General features: G+C 42.6%; 1 protein-coding gene across 1 annotated transcript; it reads right to left on the minus strand.

The window, feature by feature from the left end:
• Nucleotides 1–13,961: 13,961 nt before the first annotated feature.
• Nucleotides 13,962–14,508, minus strand: LOC113261342 (sororin-like). The gene has a single exon (XM_044387077.3). The coding sequence runs from the start codon at nucleotides 14,436–14,438 to the stop codon at nucleotides 14,073–14,075; it is 366 nt and encodes a 121-aa protein (XP_044243012.1). The 5' UTR covers nucleotides 14,439–14,508; the 3' UTR covers nucleotides 13,962–14,072.
• Nucleotides 14,509–15,125: the final 617 nt, after the last annotated feature.

A 15,125-nucleotide genomic window follows, 5' to 3' on the forward strand; every position in this document is an offset into this window, starting at 1 on the left:
TGTCCTTGTTGAAAAGTGGTACCAGCCTACTGAGAGGAGGTAAACAACACTTTCAGATTTTGGACTTTCAAATGCCTGCTTTCCTTAACTACGCTGTTAGTGTGTTTATTGCAATCAGCATTATCTCAAAGAGTCATTAACATAATAAGTTATTCAGGGTAATTCTTTACCTGTTACCGAAATTCCAGTTAATATCTTTTTTTTCTTTTAAAGATTTTATTTGAGAGTGTGAGAGGGCGAGAGAGAGCACAAGCAGGGGGGAGGGGGAGAGGGAGAAGCAGACTCCCCGCTGAGCAGGGAGCCCTCCTGGGGCTTTGATCCCAAGACCCTGAGAATCATGACCTGAGCCGAAGGCAGATGCTTAACAGACTGAGCCACCCAGGCGCCCCCAGTTAATATCTTATTTAGAGTTAGAAGTATTAATTCAAGAGTTGAGAAAATAAACTCTTTAAGTTGTACAGAAATCTCATTAAGCATATAACGGAATTGGTAGACGTATAAGTTGGTAGAACCCCTGAGCAATTTGGTTATAAATACATAATTCCTTTTCATTCAGCAATGACTTTAGGGATGTATTCTATAAATACGTATTCTGCATATGTAAGTAAAGATTTTTTATAGCAATATTTGTAGTAGGAAAAGACTATAACCTAAATGGCCAGTAGGGGACCATATAAATAAATTCTGGAAGATTTTTTTTTAACACTTCCATACATCACGCAGTGGTCCTCACATAAGTGCCCTTCTTAATCCCCATCACCTATTTCCCCATCCCCCCCCATCCACCTCCCTTCAGGTAACTCTCAGTTTGTTCTCTTTAGAGTCTGTTTCTTGGTTTGTCTCTTTTTTTGCCCTAGTTTTGTTAAATTCCACATGAGTGAAATCATATGATATTTGTCTCTCTCTGACTTATTTCGCTTAGCGTAATACTCTAGCATGGAGGATATATTTTTGCAAATCATATATCTGATAAGGGACCAGCACCTATAATATAGAGAACTCCTAAAGCTGGATGAAAACAACCTGATTAAAAAATGGGCAAAGTAAATAAAATCTTTAAAAAAAAAAGGGGGACTCCTGGGTGGCACAGCGGTTGAGCGTCTGCCTTCGGCTCAGGGTGTGATCCTGGCGTTATGGGATCGAGCCCCACATCAGGCTCCTCCGCTATGAGTCTGCTTCTTCCTCTCCCACTCCCCCTGCTTGTGTTACCTCTCTCGCTGGCTGTCTCTGTCTCTGTCGAATGAATAAATAAAATCTTAAAAAAAAAAAAATGGGCAAAGGACTTGAATGTACATTTCTCCAGAGATGATACACAGATGGCCAGCCAACACGAGAAGATGCTCAGCCTCACTGCTCTCACTGGGGAAATGCAAATCAAAGCTGCACTGAGATCGCCTCACACACATTAGGATGACTCCTATAGAACAGCTCCCGTCAAACAGAAAATCACGAGTTCTGGCAAGGATGTGGAGAAAGTGGAACCCTCCTGCTCTGTTGGTAGGAATGTAGGGTGCATCCACTATGCAAAATATAGCAGTTCCTCAAACAATTAAATGCAATCCGGCCACTCCACTTCTGGGTATAAATTCAAAAGAAATAAAAGCAGGGTCCTTAAGAGATATTTGTATATCCGTGTTCACGGCAGCTTTATTCATAATAGCCAAGAGGTGAAGGCAACCCAGGCCTGAACGAATGGATAAACAGATTGGCCCGTCAAGGGGAGTTGTGACCCGACGTACAACACACGTGAACCTTGAGGACACTGTACTTGGTGAAATAAGCCCATCAAGGACAGATGCTATGTAATTCCACTTCTACGTGAGGCACCTAGAATAATCAATTCACAGAAGTAGAATGGTGGTTTTCAGGAGCCAGTGAAAGGGGGACCATGGGGAGATGTTTAATGGATACAGATTTTCAATTTTGTAAGATGAAAAAGTTCTGGAGGTTGGTTGTGGGAACAATGAATATACTGAACACCAAACTGCATATTTAAATGGTCAGAATAGCAAATTTTATGTGAATTTTATCAGTTTAAAATTCAAAGGCTTGGGAAGAGCAATTTACATTTTTTGCTCTTTTTCAGATCTCAAGATACGTGGAAGTATGAGAAACATGCTGGCACTATGAAGAAATTAGTGATTCTTAAATAATAGTGTTTAAAAATATAGAATTTGGTATTTTATACTTTATTAAAATCAAAAGTATTTAAACTTGAGTTAAATTTTTTTATGGATATTAAGGAATGTAGCATTAAATTTTTTTTCACTTTTTACTATCTTTATTTAAAAATGTAAATTTTATCTCTTGTCACGTTGCTGTATTAAGGTCGGTCATTAAAGAGCTGAAAGCCTGTTCAGATGTCAGGGCAGTGAAAGATACTGTTAACAAATTTTTTTCTATGAGAAAAAGGTAAGATGATTTCTGTCTTTTTTAATAGCCCTTTAATTTTGTTTGCTAATAGTATTTTATTTGGGAGTACTTTTCTTAAGGGATTACGCCTCACCTACTTCTAAATGAAACAATAAAAGGACTTCACGAGACCAAATTCGGCAACAGCACTTAAGTTTCAGCCCACAGGCTAAAATAAACCCTAGGAAAATAATTTCATTTTCACGAAAGCTGCTTTGACTAATCACATTTCTCCAACTTCAGTTTTGAGTAGTTTCCTGTTCTATACATGATTGTTACTTGTATTAACACTTAGTATTTATATAGGTATTTATATTTGTGTACAATTAGTTAGGGCTTCACCTCATCTTACACAATAATAGTTTCCTGGCATAGGGATAGGAAGATTAAAAAGAACAGAAAAGAAATACAAGTAAAAGCAGAAATGAGTCAAAATGGAGTTCAGTGAAAACCAACAGCTGACTCTTATAGCTAACTCATGAAATAAGTTTCTAGTAAGTCTGAGTGGGAAGGAGGGAACGGCTGTCCCTTCACTAGCTACCTTTAGAGATCTAGGGGCATAAACTTTTAAAGGCACTGTATAACACTATATCAACAAAGTATAAATTCACCAGCTTGACTGTATTTTCCTAAGTTACCAAAAATAACGCAACTAGTTAAGCCAAACAGACAGAAGAAATATGAACGGGGACGGAGGGACGGCAGAGAGAAACACAAGCAGACTCTATCCTGAGCACAGATCCTGACGAGGGCCTCGAACCCATGGTCCCACGGCCCATGAGATCGTGACCTGAGCTGAAGTCAAGAGTCAGACAGATGCTTAACCCACTGAGCCACCTAGGCACCCACAGAGCTCTTATTTTATAAGTCTCCTTAACAGCAGAAGAGCTGGTAGGATAGTAAGGAGCCCAAGAGGGTGAAGCAGAGCGCAGGCAACTCTAAACCCTTTTGGATGTGCTGACGTTGGATGACCCTGTTCTGCTAGACCAGCGGGGAGGAAGGCTCAGCGGCAACTTCCTGGGCTAAACTGCATGTACACACTCAATACCACCAGCCACCACACTTAGCATCAAATTCACTCCCGAGCTTATGCAAGGAATCTCAGGTTGCCCGAAAAGCACTGCTGGGTATTCATGGGAACAGCCTTTGCGGAAGTCCACGCGACCAGCCTGGAGCTAGGATCGCTGGCGCTCTCAAGGGACAGTCCAGGGGCAAGAGACGAGATCCACCTTGGTGGGTCTGAGGTCCACTTTGACTTGGAAGCTCCATGACCCACAGGAGCCACTATCTCTAGTAAAAACTTCACAGGCATAGATTCCCATACTGAAAAACTGGATTTTTACTTTGGTGACAAAAAAATGAAGGGCTGAGGTCAACTAAAGGTGAAGAATTTAAATAAGACCCTCCTCACATTAAATGAGGACACCAAAGGGCTATTAGGTAAGGTAAGGTAAACCGAAAGTAAACCCTCTTCCCACTTTCTGCCAACAAGAAGACCTTGGCGCTAGGAGAATAGGAGTCAAAATGAAAAGTGAAAAATAACATTGAGCATTATAACCCTGGACACACAGATGTGAAGACTAAGTTCATATTGCCTGGGTGATCTAAGAAGGCTCCAGATGTAATCTTTTTAAAAAAGATTTTATTTATATATATAGAGAGAGAGAGCACGCATGCACACGTGAGCAGGGGAAGGGGCAGAGGGAGAGGGAGAGAGAATCTGAAGCAGACTGTGCAGCTGACTGAGCCACCTAGGTGCCCCGAGATGTAATCTTAATTTGAGGTGCTTTGCTGACTGCAAACATCCCCCCAGAAAGCTGGCAAATGCAAACGAATCTCTAGAGGGGGGCACCTTCACGATAGGCCAAAAAAATCTACACAATTAATTCCTTGAGAATAATGAACAGTACTCAGTAAAAAAAATTAACCATGCACCACAAGTGAGAATCAGAAGAAATGACAGAAACAGCAGAAGTAAACTGCAAAACTACAAACACGGAATTATCAGACAGATTATAAAACGACTATGCTTACTATGATTAAATAAACAAAACACAAGTTTCAAAATACCTGCCAGAAATAGTAACTATAAAAGTGACACAGCATATGAGAATAAGAACCAGATGAAACATCTAGAAATGAAAAAAATATATAATAATAAAAAATTTCAAACTCAGTGACCACAGGTGAAACCAGAAAACTGAAATGATGATATTGTTGAATCCAGGTGATAGATATATAATAATATATTATCCTCTCTACTTCCGTGTATATTTGAATATTTTCATAATAAAAATAATAAAAAATGAGTTTACCAGAGTAGACATAATTGAACACTGAATACCTGAGCCTGTAAGTCAGAATCCAGATTGCAACACAGAAAGACAGAAAAGATGGAAAATACAAAAGAGGGTTAAACATTGAACACTACATCAAGAACTAATGATATACTATATGTTAGCTAATTGAACTTAATTATTTTTAAATGGATTTTTTTTTAAGATTTTATTTATTTATTTATTTATTTATTTATTTATTTATTTACTTACTTGACAGAGAGAGACAGCCAGTGAGAGAGGGAACACAAGCAGGGGGAGTGGGAGAGGAAGAAGCAGGCTCCCAACAGAGGAGCCCGATGTGGGGCTCCATCCCAGAACGCTGGGATCACGCCCTGAGCCAAAGGCAGACGCTTAATGACTGAGACACCCAGGCGTCCCTGAACTTAATTTTTAAAAAAAGAGGGTTAAATAATAGGAAATTCAGTTAGTTCTAACATACATTTAACTGGAGACCCAGAGAAGAGAGAGAGATTGGGGTCATGGCCAATATTTGAAGAGATAATGGCTGAGAATTTTCCAGAACCCATATAAAATATCCACAGAATCAAGTTCAATGAATCTCATGCAGGATAAATAAAAAGACATACACAATTATACATATCATAATGAAATTCCAGAATACCAAAGACAAAAGTCCTAAAATCACCCAGAGAAAGACATTAGGTTAGTAATGCTATGTCTCTGTGTAATTATAAGCAATTTTCACTTTCTTCTTTACACTTAAATGTGAGCATCTGATTTTGTTACAGTGGACACATATCACTTTAATTTTTTTCATTTTTATCAGAGTCATCTATGCATGCAGTATACAAAGGCAAAAGTTCTACATGGCTTTTTTTTTTTTTTAAGATTTTATTTATTTATTTGACCGAGAGAGACAGCGAGAGAGGGAACACAAGCAAGGGGAGTGTGAGAGGGAGAAGTAGGCTTCCCGCTGGGCAGGGAGCCGGATGCGGGGCTCAACCCCAGAACCCTGGGATCATGACCTGAGCCAAAGGCAGACAATTAACGACTGAGCCACCCAGGCGCCCCTCATTTATTCATTTGAGAGAGAATGTGCAAGCAAGCAAACACGAGCAGGAGGGGCAGAGGGAGAAGGAGAAGCAGACTCCCTGCTAAGCAGGGAGACGGGCTCGGGGCTCTATTCCAGGACCCCAAGATCATGACCTAAGCCAAAGGCAGACACTCAACTGACTCAGTCACCCAGGTGCCCCTTTAATCAGATTTTGTAAATGAACAACAACAACAACACAATTTTCCCTTAAACTCCACAGTCTTAGTTTTTCAGGGACAGAGAGAATTTGCTATGATGACATCAACTCCATGTCATTTGGCTACTCCTGACTCTGCAAGGCTAAGAGGAGTTCTGCCTCCCTAGCCAGTGAGGACAAGAATTCTTCAGCTGTGCTCCAGAAGCATCTGAGGCCCTGACAAGGGGGCTTGCTTGCAGGGTCTGACAAAGCATGAAGCGTTGCACAGGTAGTCCAGGATTCCCAGGCCTTGCAAAGGCTTTCATTAGTGCCCACCAGGCCTGTGCTGGCTCATCTAGTACCCTAACCAAGCATGCGCTCATCTTCCCGGACATTCTGCTACCCACTAGCCCTGCCACACTCCTCTTAGCCTACTTTCAGGACCCTGTAAATGTCAAAATATGCACCAGCCTGGGGTATGGCAGAAGTTGTGGTGGGGCAGCCTTTGAGACCATACTAGCGAGTATTGATAGAAGAGAGAGAGAGAGAGAGTGTGTGTGTGTGTGTGTGTGTGTGTGTGTAGTTAAGATGGTGGAGGAGTAGGAGGACCCTAAGTTTGTCTTGTCCCTGGAATGCAACTAGATACCAAGTCATTCTGAACACCCGAGAAATCAACTGGAGGTCTGAGAAAGCAAATACTGCACGTCCACAGGTAGAAAAGCAGCCACCTTTTGCAAGGCAGGAGGTGCAGAGACTTGAGTCCAGAGTGATATAGTTGAGCGGATATCGCGTGGGGGACAGAGACCGCTTAAGGAAGCTATCGCAAAGTATCTTAAGCTGGGGACGCAAAATCGGAACTTTCAGAAGTCTGCTCCAGTGGGGGACGCGCCTCGCCTAAAGGTGCTCGGGTGGTAAAGCAGGGCAGAATCCCAGTTGCGATACCTTGATCTGAGGATCCCCTGGGTCGCAAGAAGAAGGGGTGGTGTGTAAGTGATTCATGTTACCAGGCACAGGCGTGGGGAAGCTGGCTGAGAATAGTGAGTCCAGGTGCCAGCTTTCTGTTCTGTGTTGCCATTAACTGCGACCCGCTGTGTGGTCATGCAGCTGCTTTCCTGGAATAGGTCCAGCAAAAGGTAGAAGCATGGTGAGACCCCCTCCCCTCCAAGAGGAACAGCACAGGTCCGAACCGTGAGAGTCCCTAAAATTTGGAGTTTTTAAACTCAGTCCTGGGCCTGAGATTAAAAAAAAAAAAAAGCTCATGCATACAGGGTTAACACAGAGTTCTGACGGAAACCGGGGAGACAAGAGTGATTGATTACTCTTCTGTGAGGGCTTGCTGAAGAGTGGGGTCCCGAATTTTCAGCTCTGGGGCTAGAGAGCAGGGCACCATCATATTCATCCTGCGCATCTGTACTGAAAATCTTTAAGGAGCAAAACAGCACCACCTAGTGGAGTCCGGCGCGGCTTACACCAAGCCCTGCTTTCCCGGGCTCGGGAGGAGCATTTCCACTAGGGCAAGTCCACCTGAGAATCAGCGCCACAGACCCCTCCGCCAGAAGACGAGCACAAACAGCTCGCTCGCGGCAAGTTTACTGGTCATAGAGGGCTGCAAAGCTTCAGCTCTAGGGGAAAATAGTACCTAGCATCTTTGTACTTTTATTCTTTAGTTTTTTATTTTTTCAATTCTTTTTTACTCTTTTTAAATTTTTATATATACTTTATATATTTTTAAAATTTTCGTTTCCTTTCATTGTGTGTGTGCGTATATATATATATATATATATATATATTTTTTTTTTTTTTTCTTTCTTTCTTTCTTTCTTTCTTTCTTTCTTTCTTTCTTTCCTATTTTGGGATCTAGTTCCTTTTAATAAGCAGACCAAAACACACCCAGGATTTAGGGGTGTTTTTGTTGTTGTTGTTGTTGCTATTGTTGTTTTTGATGTTTTTTCCTTTTCTTTCTTCTTTTCTGGACAAAATGACGAGATGGAGAAATTCAACCCAAAAGAAAGAACAGGAGGTAGTACTCACAGCCAGGGATTTAATCACTACGTGTAACCTAAAATTTAAAACAATGATTACAAAGATACTAGCTGGGCTTGAAAAAAGCATAGAAGACACTAGATAATCCCTTACTGTAGAGATAAAAGAATTAAAATCTAGTCAGGCCCAAATTAAAAATGTTATAACTGAGATGCAGTCCCAAGCGGAGGCCATAAAAACAAGGATGAATGAAGTGGAAGAGTGAATCAGTGATATGGAAGATAAAATTATGGAAAATAATGAAGCTAAAAAGAAGAGGAAAAGAAAACTATCAGATCACAAAGGTAGACTTAGGGAACTCAGTTATTCCATAAAGCAAAAATAATACCCAGGTAATAGGAGTCACAGAAGAAGAAGAGTGGGAAATAGGAGCCGAAGGTTTATTTGAACAAATTATAGCTGAGAACTTCCCTAAGCTGGGGAAAGAAACAGGTATTCAAGCCCAAGAGGCACAGAGAACTCCCCACAAAATCAACAAAAATAGGTCAACACTATGACATATTATAGCAAAACTTGCAAATTACAAAGAGAAAGAGAACATTCTGAAAGCAGCTCAGGACAAGTAGTCCTTAACCTACTGGGTAGACACATAAGGCTGGCAGCAAACCTGTCCACAGAGACCTGGCAGGCCAGAAAGGGCTGGCATGATATATTCAAGGTGCTAAATGGGAAAAATATCCAGCCAAGAATACTTTATCCAGCAAGGCTGTCATTCAGAATAGGTGAGATAAAGAGGTTCCAAGAAAAAACAAAAACTAAATGAATTTGTGAACACTAAACCAGCCCTGAAAGAAATGTTAAAGGGGACCCTTTGAGTGGAAAGAGAGACCAAAAGTAAAAAAGACTAGAAAGGAAGACAGACAATCTGCAAGAACAGCAATTTTACAGGTAATACAAGAGCACTACTGCATATCTTTCAATAATTACTCTGAATGTAAATGGACTAAATGCTCCGATCAAAAGACATAAGGTATCAGAGTGGAGAAAGAAAAAACAAGACCCATCAATATGCTGCTTACAAGAGACTCATTTTAGACCCAAAGACACCTCCAGATTGAAAGTGAGGGGGTGGAGAACCATTGATCATGCTAATGGACATCAAAAGAAGGCTGGGGTAGCAATCCTTATATCAGACAAACTAGATTTTAAACCAAATAAAAGATGAAGAAGGACACTATATCATAATAAAGGGGCCTATCCAACAAGAAAATCTAACAATTGTAAATATGTATGCCCCTAACTTGGGAGCAGCCAAATATATAAATCAATTAATAAAAAAAATTAAAGAAGCTCATTGATAATAATATAATAATAGTAGGGACTTTAACACCCCACTCAACAGGAATGGACAGATCATCTAAGTAGAAGATCAACAAGGAAACAGGGGCTCTGAGTGACACACTGGACCACATGGACTTAACAGATATATTCAGAGCATTCCACCCTAAAGCAGCAGAATACACATTCTTTTCGAGTGCACATGGAACATTCTCCAGAACAGATCACATACTGGGTCACAAAGCAGGTCTCAACCAGTACCAAAAGATTGAGATCATACCGTACATATTTCCAGACCACAATGCCATGAAACTTGAAGCCAACCATAAGAAAAAATTTGGAAGGATCACAAACACATGGAGGTTAAAGAACAGCCTACTGGGGTGCCTCGGTGGCTCAGCTGGTTAAGTGTCTGCCTTCAGCTCAGGTCATGATCTCAGGGTCCTGGGATTGAGCCCCATGTTGGGCTCCCTTCTCAGTGGGGAGTCTGCTTCTCCCTCTCCTTCTGCAGCTCTCCCTGCTTGTGCTCTCTCTCTCTCTCTCAAATAAATAAAATCTTTCTAAAAATTTTTTTAAAAAAGAACAGCCTACTAAAGAATGAATGGGTCAACCAGGAAATTAAAGAAGAATTAAAAAAAAAATACATGGAAGCAAATGAAAATGAAAACAGTCCAAATGACAGTCCAATGAAAACGACAGTCCAAAACCTTTGGGATGCAGCAAAGGCAGTCCTAAGAGGGAACTATATAGCAATACAGGCCTTCCTCAAGAAGCAAGAAAAGTCTCAAATACATAACTTAACCTTTTAACCTTACACCTAAAGGAGCTGGGAAAAGAACAGTAAATAAAGCCTAAATCAAGCCAGAGAAGAGAAATAATGAAGATTACAGCAGAAATCAATGATATAGAAAGAAAAAAACCCAGTAGAACAGATCAATGAAACAAGGAGCTGGTTCTTTGAAAGAATTAACAAGATAGATAAAACCCTAGCCAGACTTACCAAAAATAAAAGAAAACAGAGGGGCACCTGGGTGCCTCAGTCAGTTAAGCATCTGCCTTGGGCTCAGGTCATGATCCCAGGGTCCTGGGATTAAGTCCTGCATCAGGCTCCTCGCTCAGTGTGGAGTCTGCTTCTCCCTCTGCCTCTGCTGCTCCCCCTGCTTGTGCTCTCTCCCTCTCTCTCTCTCTCTCAAATAAATAAATAAAATCTTAAAAAAAAAAGAGAGAGAGAGAGAAAGGACCCAAATTAATAAAATCATGAATGAAAGAGGAGAGATCACAACCACACCAAAGAAATACAATTATAAGAGAATATGATGAGCAGTTATATGCCAACAAATTGGGCAATGTAGAAGAAATGGATAAAGTCCTAGAAACAATTACAGACCAATATCCCTATGAACATGGATACAAAAACTCTCAACAAGATTCTAGCTAATGGGATCCTACAGTACATTAGAAGGATTATTCACCATGACCAAATGGGAGTTATTCCCGGGCTGCAGGGGTGGTTCAACATCCGCGAATCAATCAACATGATACACGACATTACATACACGACATAGCGGTTAAGCGCCTGCCTTCGGCTCAGGGCGTGATCCCGGCGTTATGGGATCGAGCCCCACATCAGGCTCTTCCGCTATGAGCCTGCTTCTTCCTCTCCCACTCCCCCTGCTTGTGTTCCCTCTCTCGCTGGCTGTCTCTATCTCTGTCAAATAAATAAATAAAATCTTTAAAAAAAAATAAAATAAAATAAAATAAAATAAAATAAAAATCAATGCGCAGAAGTCTGTTGCATTTCTATACACTAACAATGAAGCAGCAGAAGAGAAATCAAGGAATCGATCCTGTTTACAATAGCACCAAAAACCATAAGATCCCTAGGGATAAAGCTAACTAAAGAGGCAAAAGATCTGTACTCTGAAAGCTATAGAAGACTTACGGAAGAAATTGAGGAAGACCCCAAAAAATGCAAAAACATTCCACGCTCATGGATTGGAAGAACAAATATTGTTAAAATGTATATGTTACAAAAAGCAATCTATACATTCAATGCAATCCCTATCAAAATGCCACCAGCATTTTTCACAGAGCTCAAACAATTCTAAAGTTAGTATGGAACCAGAAAAGACCCCAAATAGCCAACGTAAAATTGAAAAAGAAAACCAAAGCTGGAAGCATCACAATTCCAGACCTCAAGCTATATTAAAAAGCTGTAGTCATCAAGATAGTATGGTATTGGCACAAAAACAGACACATAGATCAGTGGAACAGAATAGAGAACCCAGAAATGGACCCTCAACTCTATGGTCAAATAATCTTTAAGCAGGAAAGAATATCCAAAGGAAAAAAAGACAGTCTCTTCAACAAATGGTCTTGGGAAAACTGGACAGCCACATGCAAAAGAATGAAACTGAACCACTTTCTTACACCATGCACAAAAATAAATTCAAAATGGATGAAAGACATAAATGTGAGACAGGAACCCATCAAAATCCTAGAGAAGAACATAGGAAGTAACCTCTTTGACCTTGGCTGTAGCAACTTCTTGCGAGACACCTCTCCAGAGGAAAGGGAAACAAAAGCAGAAATGAACCATGGGGACTTCATCAGGATAAAAAGCTTTTGCACAGCAAACAAAACAATCAATGAGACTACAAGGCAACCTTCAGAATAGGAGAAGATATTTGCAAATGATATACCAGATAAAGGGCTAGTATTCAAAATCTATAAAAAGCTTCTCAAACTCAACACCCAAAAAACAAATAATCCAGTCAAGAAATGGGCAGAGGACCTGAACAGACATTTCTCCAAAGAAGACATACATAAAATGGCCAACAGACACATGAAAAGATGCTCAACATCACTCATCATCAGGGAAATGCAAATCAAAACCGTGATGAGATACCACCTCACACCTGTCAGAATGGCTTAAATTAACAAGTCAGGAAACAACAGATGTTGGCAAGGTTGTGGAGAAAGGGGAATGGTGGGAATGCAAACTGGTGCAGCCACTCTGGAAAACAGCATGGAGTTTCCCCAAAAAGTCAAAAGTAGAACTACCCTACGACCCAGCAATTGCATTACTAGGTATTTATCCAAAGGAGACAAACAGTGACTCAATGGGGCATATGTATCCCAATGTTTATAGCAACATTATCTACAATAGCCAAACGATGGAAAGTGCCCAGATATCCACCGACAAATGAATGGATAGAGAAAATGTGGTATTATATACACAATGGAATATTACTTGGCCACCAAAAAGAATGAAATTTTGCCATTTGCAACAACACAGGTAGAACTAGAGGGTATTATGCTAAGTGAAATAAGTCAGTCAGAGAAAGACAAACACCATATGATTTCACTCATATGTGGAATTTAAGGAACAAAATATGAACATAAGAGAAGGGCAGGAAAAATAAAATAAGATAAAAGCAGAGAGGGAGACAGACCATAAGAGACTCTTAACTACAGGGAACAAACTGAGGGTTGCTGGAGGGGAGGTGGGTGAGAGGAAGGGGTAACTGGGTGAGGGGCATGAAGGAGGGCACATGATGTAATGATCACTGCAACTGATGAATCACTAAATTCTATCCCTGGAACTAATAATACACTATATGTTAACTAAATGGAATTTAAATTTTAAAAGAGGGGGAGCAGGGGAAGCAGGGTTCCCCCAGAGACAATAGACAACATCCCCGCCCCCTCCCACCCTGCCCCACCCAAGTCTGCTCTTAGCAACTCCTCAGGCAGTCTTCTGGTGTGAGAGGATCCAAGGGAAGCTCAAAGTTAAAACTGCTACGGACCCTTGCCCCTTCCTGGTAGGTGAAAAGCGCCTCCCAGCACTTCACAAGGGTAGCTGCAGGACACTAGCGGGACTAGGACTAGGACCGCTCAACCTGTTTTCCCCCGACACTGGAGTAGACTCTGCACTTTATTTTGTATGAGTGACAAGTGGGGCACCTCCTGCCATAGCCTCCTTTCCTGCCCTGTGCTGGTGCCCAGTCCAGACGCTGGGGCCTCAGGTTCTGTAGCCCCTGGCGGCCACACCCTGCCCCCAAGCAGCCAGGGTTCCACCAGCCGGGCACTGAACCGAACATCTCAACAGCAGAACAGAGTTATGAAACCCAGCTTCTCCTAGTAAACGCTTATGGTCTGAGACCCAACCAAGACTTCCCTCCCTCCTTCAAAAGTGTGTCCAGCTTCTTCCTCACAGATAGAATTGTCCCCAGTCCATGAATTCTCTCCTCGACCATCTACAGAATCTAAGAGGGAACCCAAGCCTCTTTACATATAGATGGGCTTGTGGCTGCGACCAATAGACGACAACGCAGGGGGTACTGCCCGGGGCCAGCGGTGGCCCCTGCAGAGCAGCTGCATTTCCCAGCAAGGGCACAAGTCCTCTCTCACCTTCAATCCCAAACCTTTCACCTCCCCTGGCTGTGCCAGTAACTCCTGCCCCCTAGTCTGCGGCCCAGCTGCAAAGTGGCCAGGCTAGTCTGGGAGAGGCTGCCAGGTCAGACTAGACACTGGACAGCAGTGCGTGGCCGGGCCAGGCGAGCCCCATTTCCCGAGCTGGCTGTTGCTGCTGCACGAGCCCTCAGAGGAGGACAGGCCTCCTGTAGCAATAGCAGGTGTACAGGTAATAAGGCCAGGGGAGGGGACCCCAAGTGTCTTCTCCACAGGGACGGGGGGCTATGTACAGGGTGGGGAGAGTATAGCCAGGTACACCTCCATGCCATCTCATTTAACCAAAACGTCAAACTCAGCAGCTCCCCACTTGGCATTCATAGACGCAGCCCACTCATCAGGCTCTGATTTCGGGGTCTCCGGCATCTTCTTCTCCCGTTTCTCTTTCACGGCTGGTGGGGGGATTCCCGGGAGTTGTATCTGGGGCCCAGGGCTTCCCAGGGACCCTGGGGACTTCAGTTAACTTTGAACACACCACAGGTGAGACTCTGGCCAAGTCTTCTGACCCCAGCAGCCCCTCGAAACCAAAGCAAGGCAGACGGGTAGCCTTGGGTGGCGGTGGAGGCAGAGCCCGGGTCTCTAGCCGCTGGAGGACCGCCTGGACAGAGACGGACATCTCCAAGTCTCCAGTGTCCAGGTCTTCTTCCCTGGAGTTGGACTCAACGTCACAGGACTGGTGGTGGGGGTGATGTGGATACCACATGTCTTGAAGAGGTCCTCCAGAGCAGGCTCCTTGCTAGGAGGGTTGTTTTCCTTCTCCAAGAAGAAAGCAATCTTTGGGCTCCTTTGAGGTATGTGGACAGACAGGATCTCTACAGTATGGGCTACAATCTTCAAAATGATGGGCTTTCTTTTTTTTTTAAGTTTTATTTATTTATGTAATCTTTACATCCAACATGGGACTAGAACACAGGACCCCAAGATTGAGAGTCACACGCTCTTCTGACTGAGCCAGCCAGGCACCCCTTAAAATGACTTTCTGACTAGAGCCACATGGGGTGCCTTGGCCAGATTTCAGGAAGGGTGCTCGATCAGGGCCTGATTTCTGCTGGGACCTCCACAGAGACTGAGTAGGAATGGGACCCTGGGCCTGGAGCACCGGGCAGCCCCTCTGGACCACATTCGCCTCTTAGACACATGAGTCTTGGTCTCTGTCTCTGCCACCACTTGGGCTCACACCAACCCAGAGGCTGATGGAGACCCTACATGTCTTATTTTTAAAAAGTAGTTCCCATTTTCCCCTTTATTTTTCATCACAAGATGCAACCACTTTATCTTTTAGCCATTTCTTTTTTTAAAGATTTATTTACTTGAGAGAGAGAGAGAGAGAGCAAGCATGAGCAGGGGGAGGGGCAGAGGGAGAAGGAGAGGGAGAATCCCAAGCAGACTC

Source organism: Ursus arctos, unplaced genomic scaffold, assembly GCF_023065955.2.
Source record: "Ursus arctos isolate Adak ecotype North America unplaced genomic scaffold, UrsArc2.0 scaffold_29, whole genome shotgun sequence".
Lineage (NCBI taxonomy): Eukaryota > Metazoa > Chordata > Mammalia > Carnivora > Ursidae > Ursus > Ursus arctos.

Coding starts and splice junctions, on each gene's coding strand:
- LOC113261342 (XM_044387077.3), bottom strand. CDS start 14,438: ATGTGGTATCCACATCACCCCCACCACCAGTCCTGTGACGTTGAGTCC.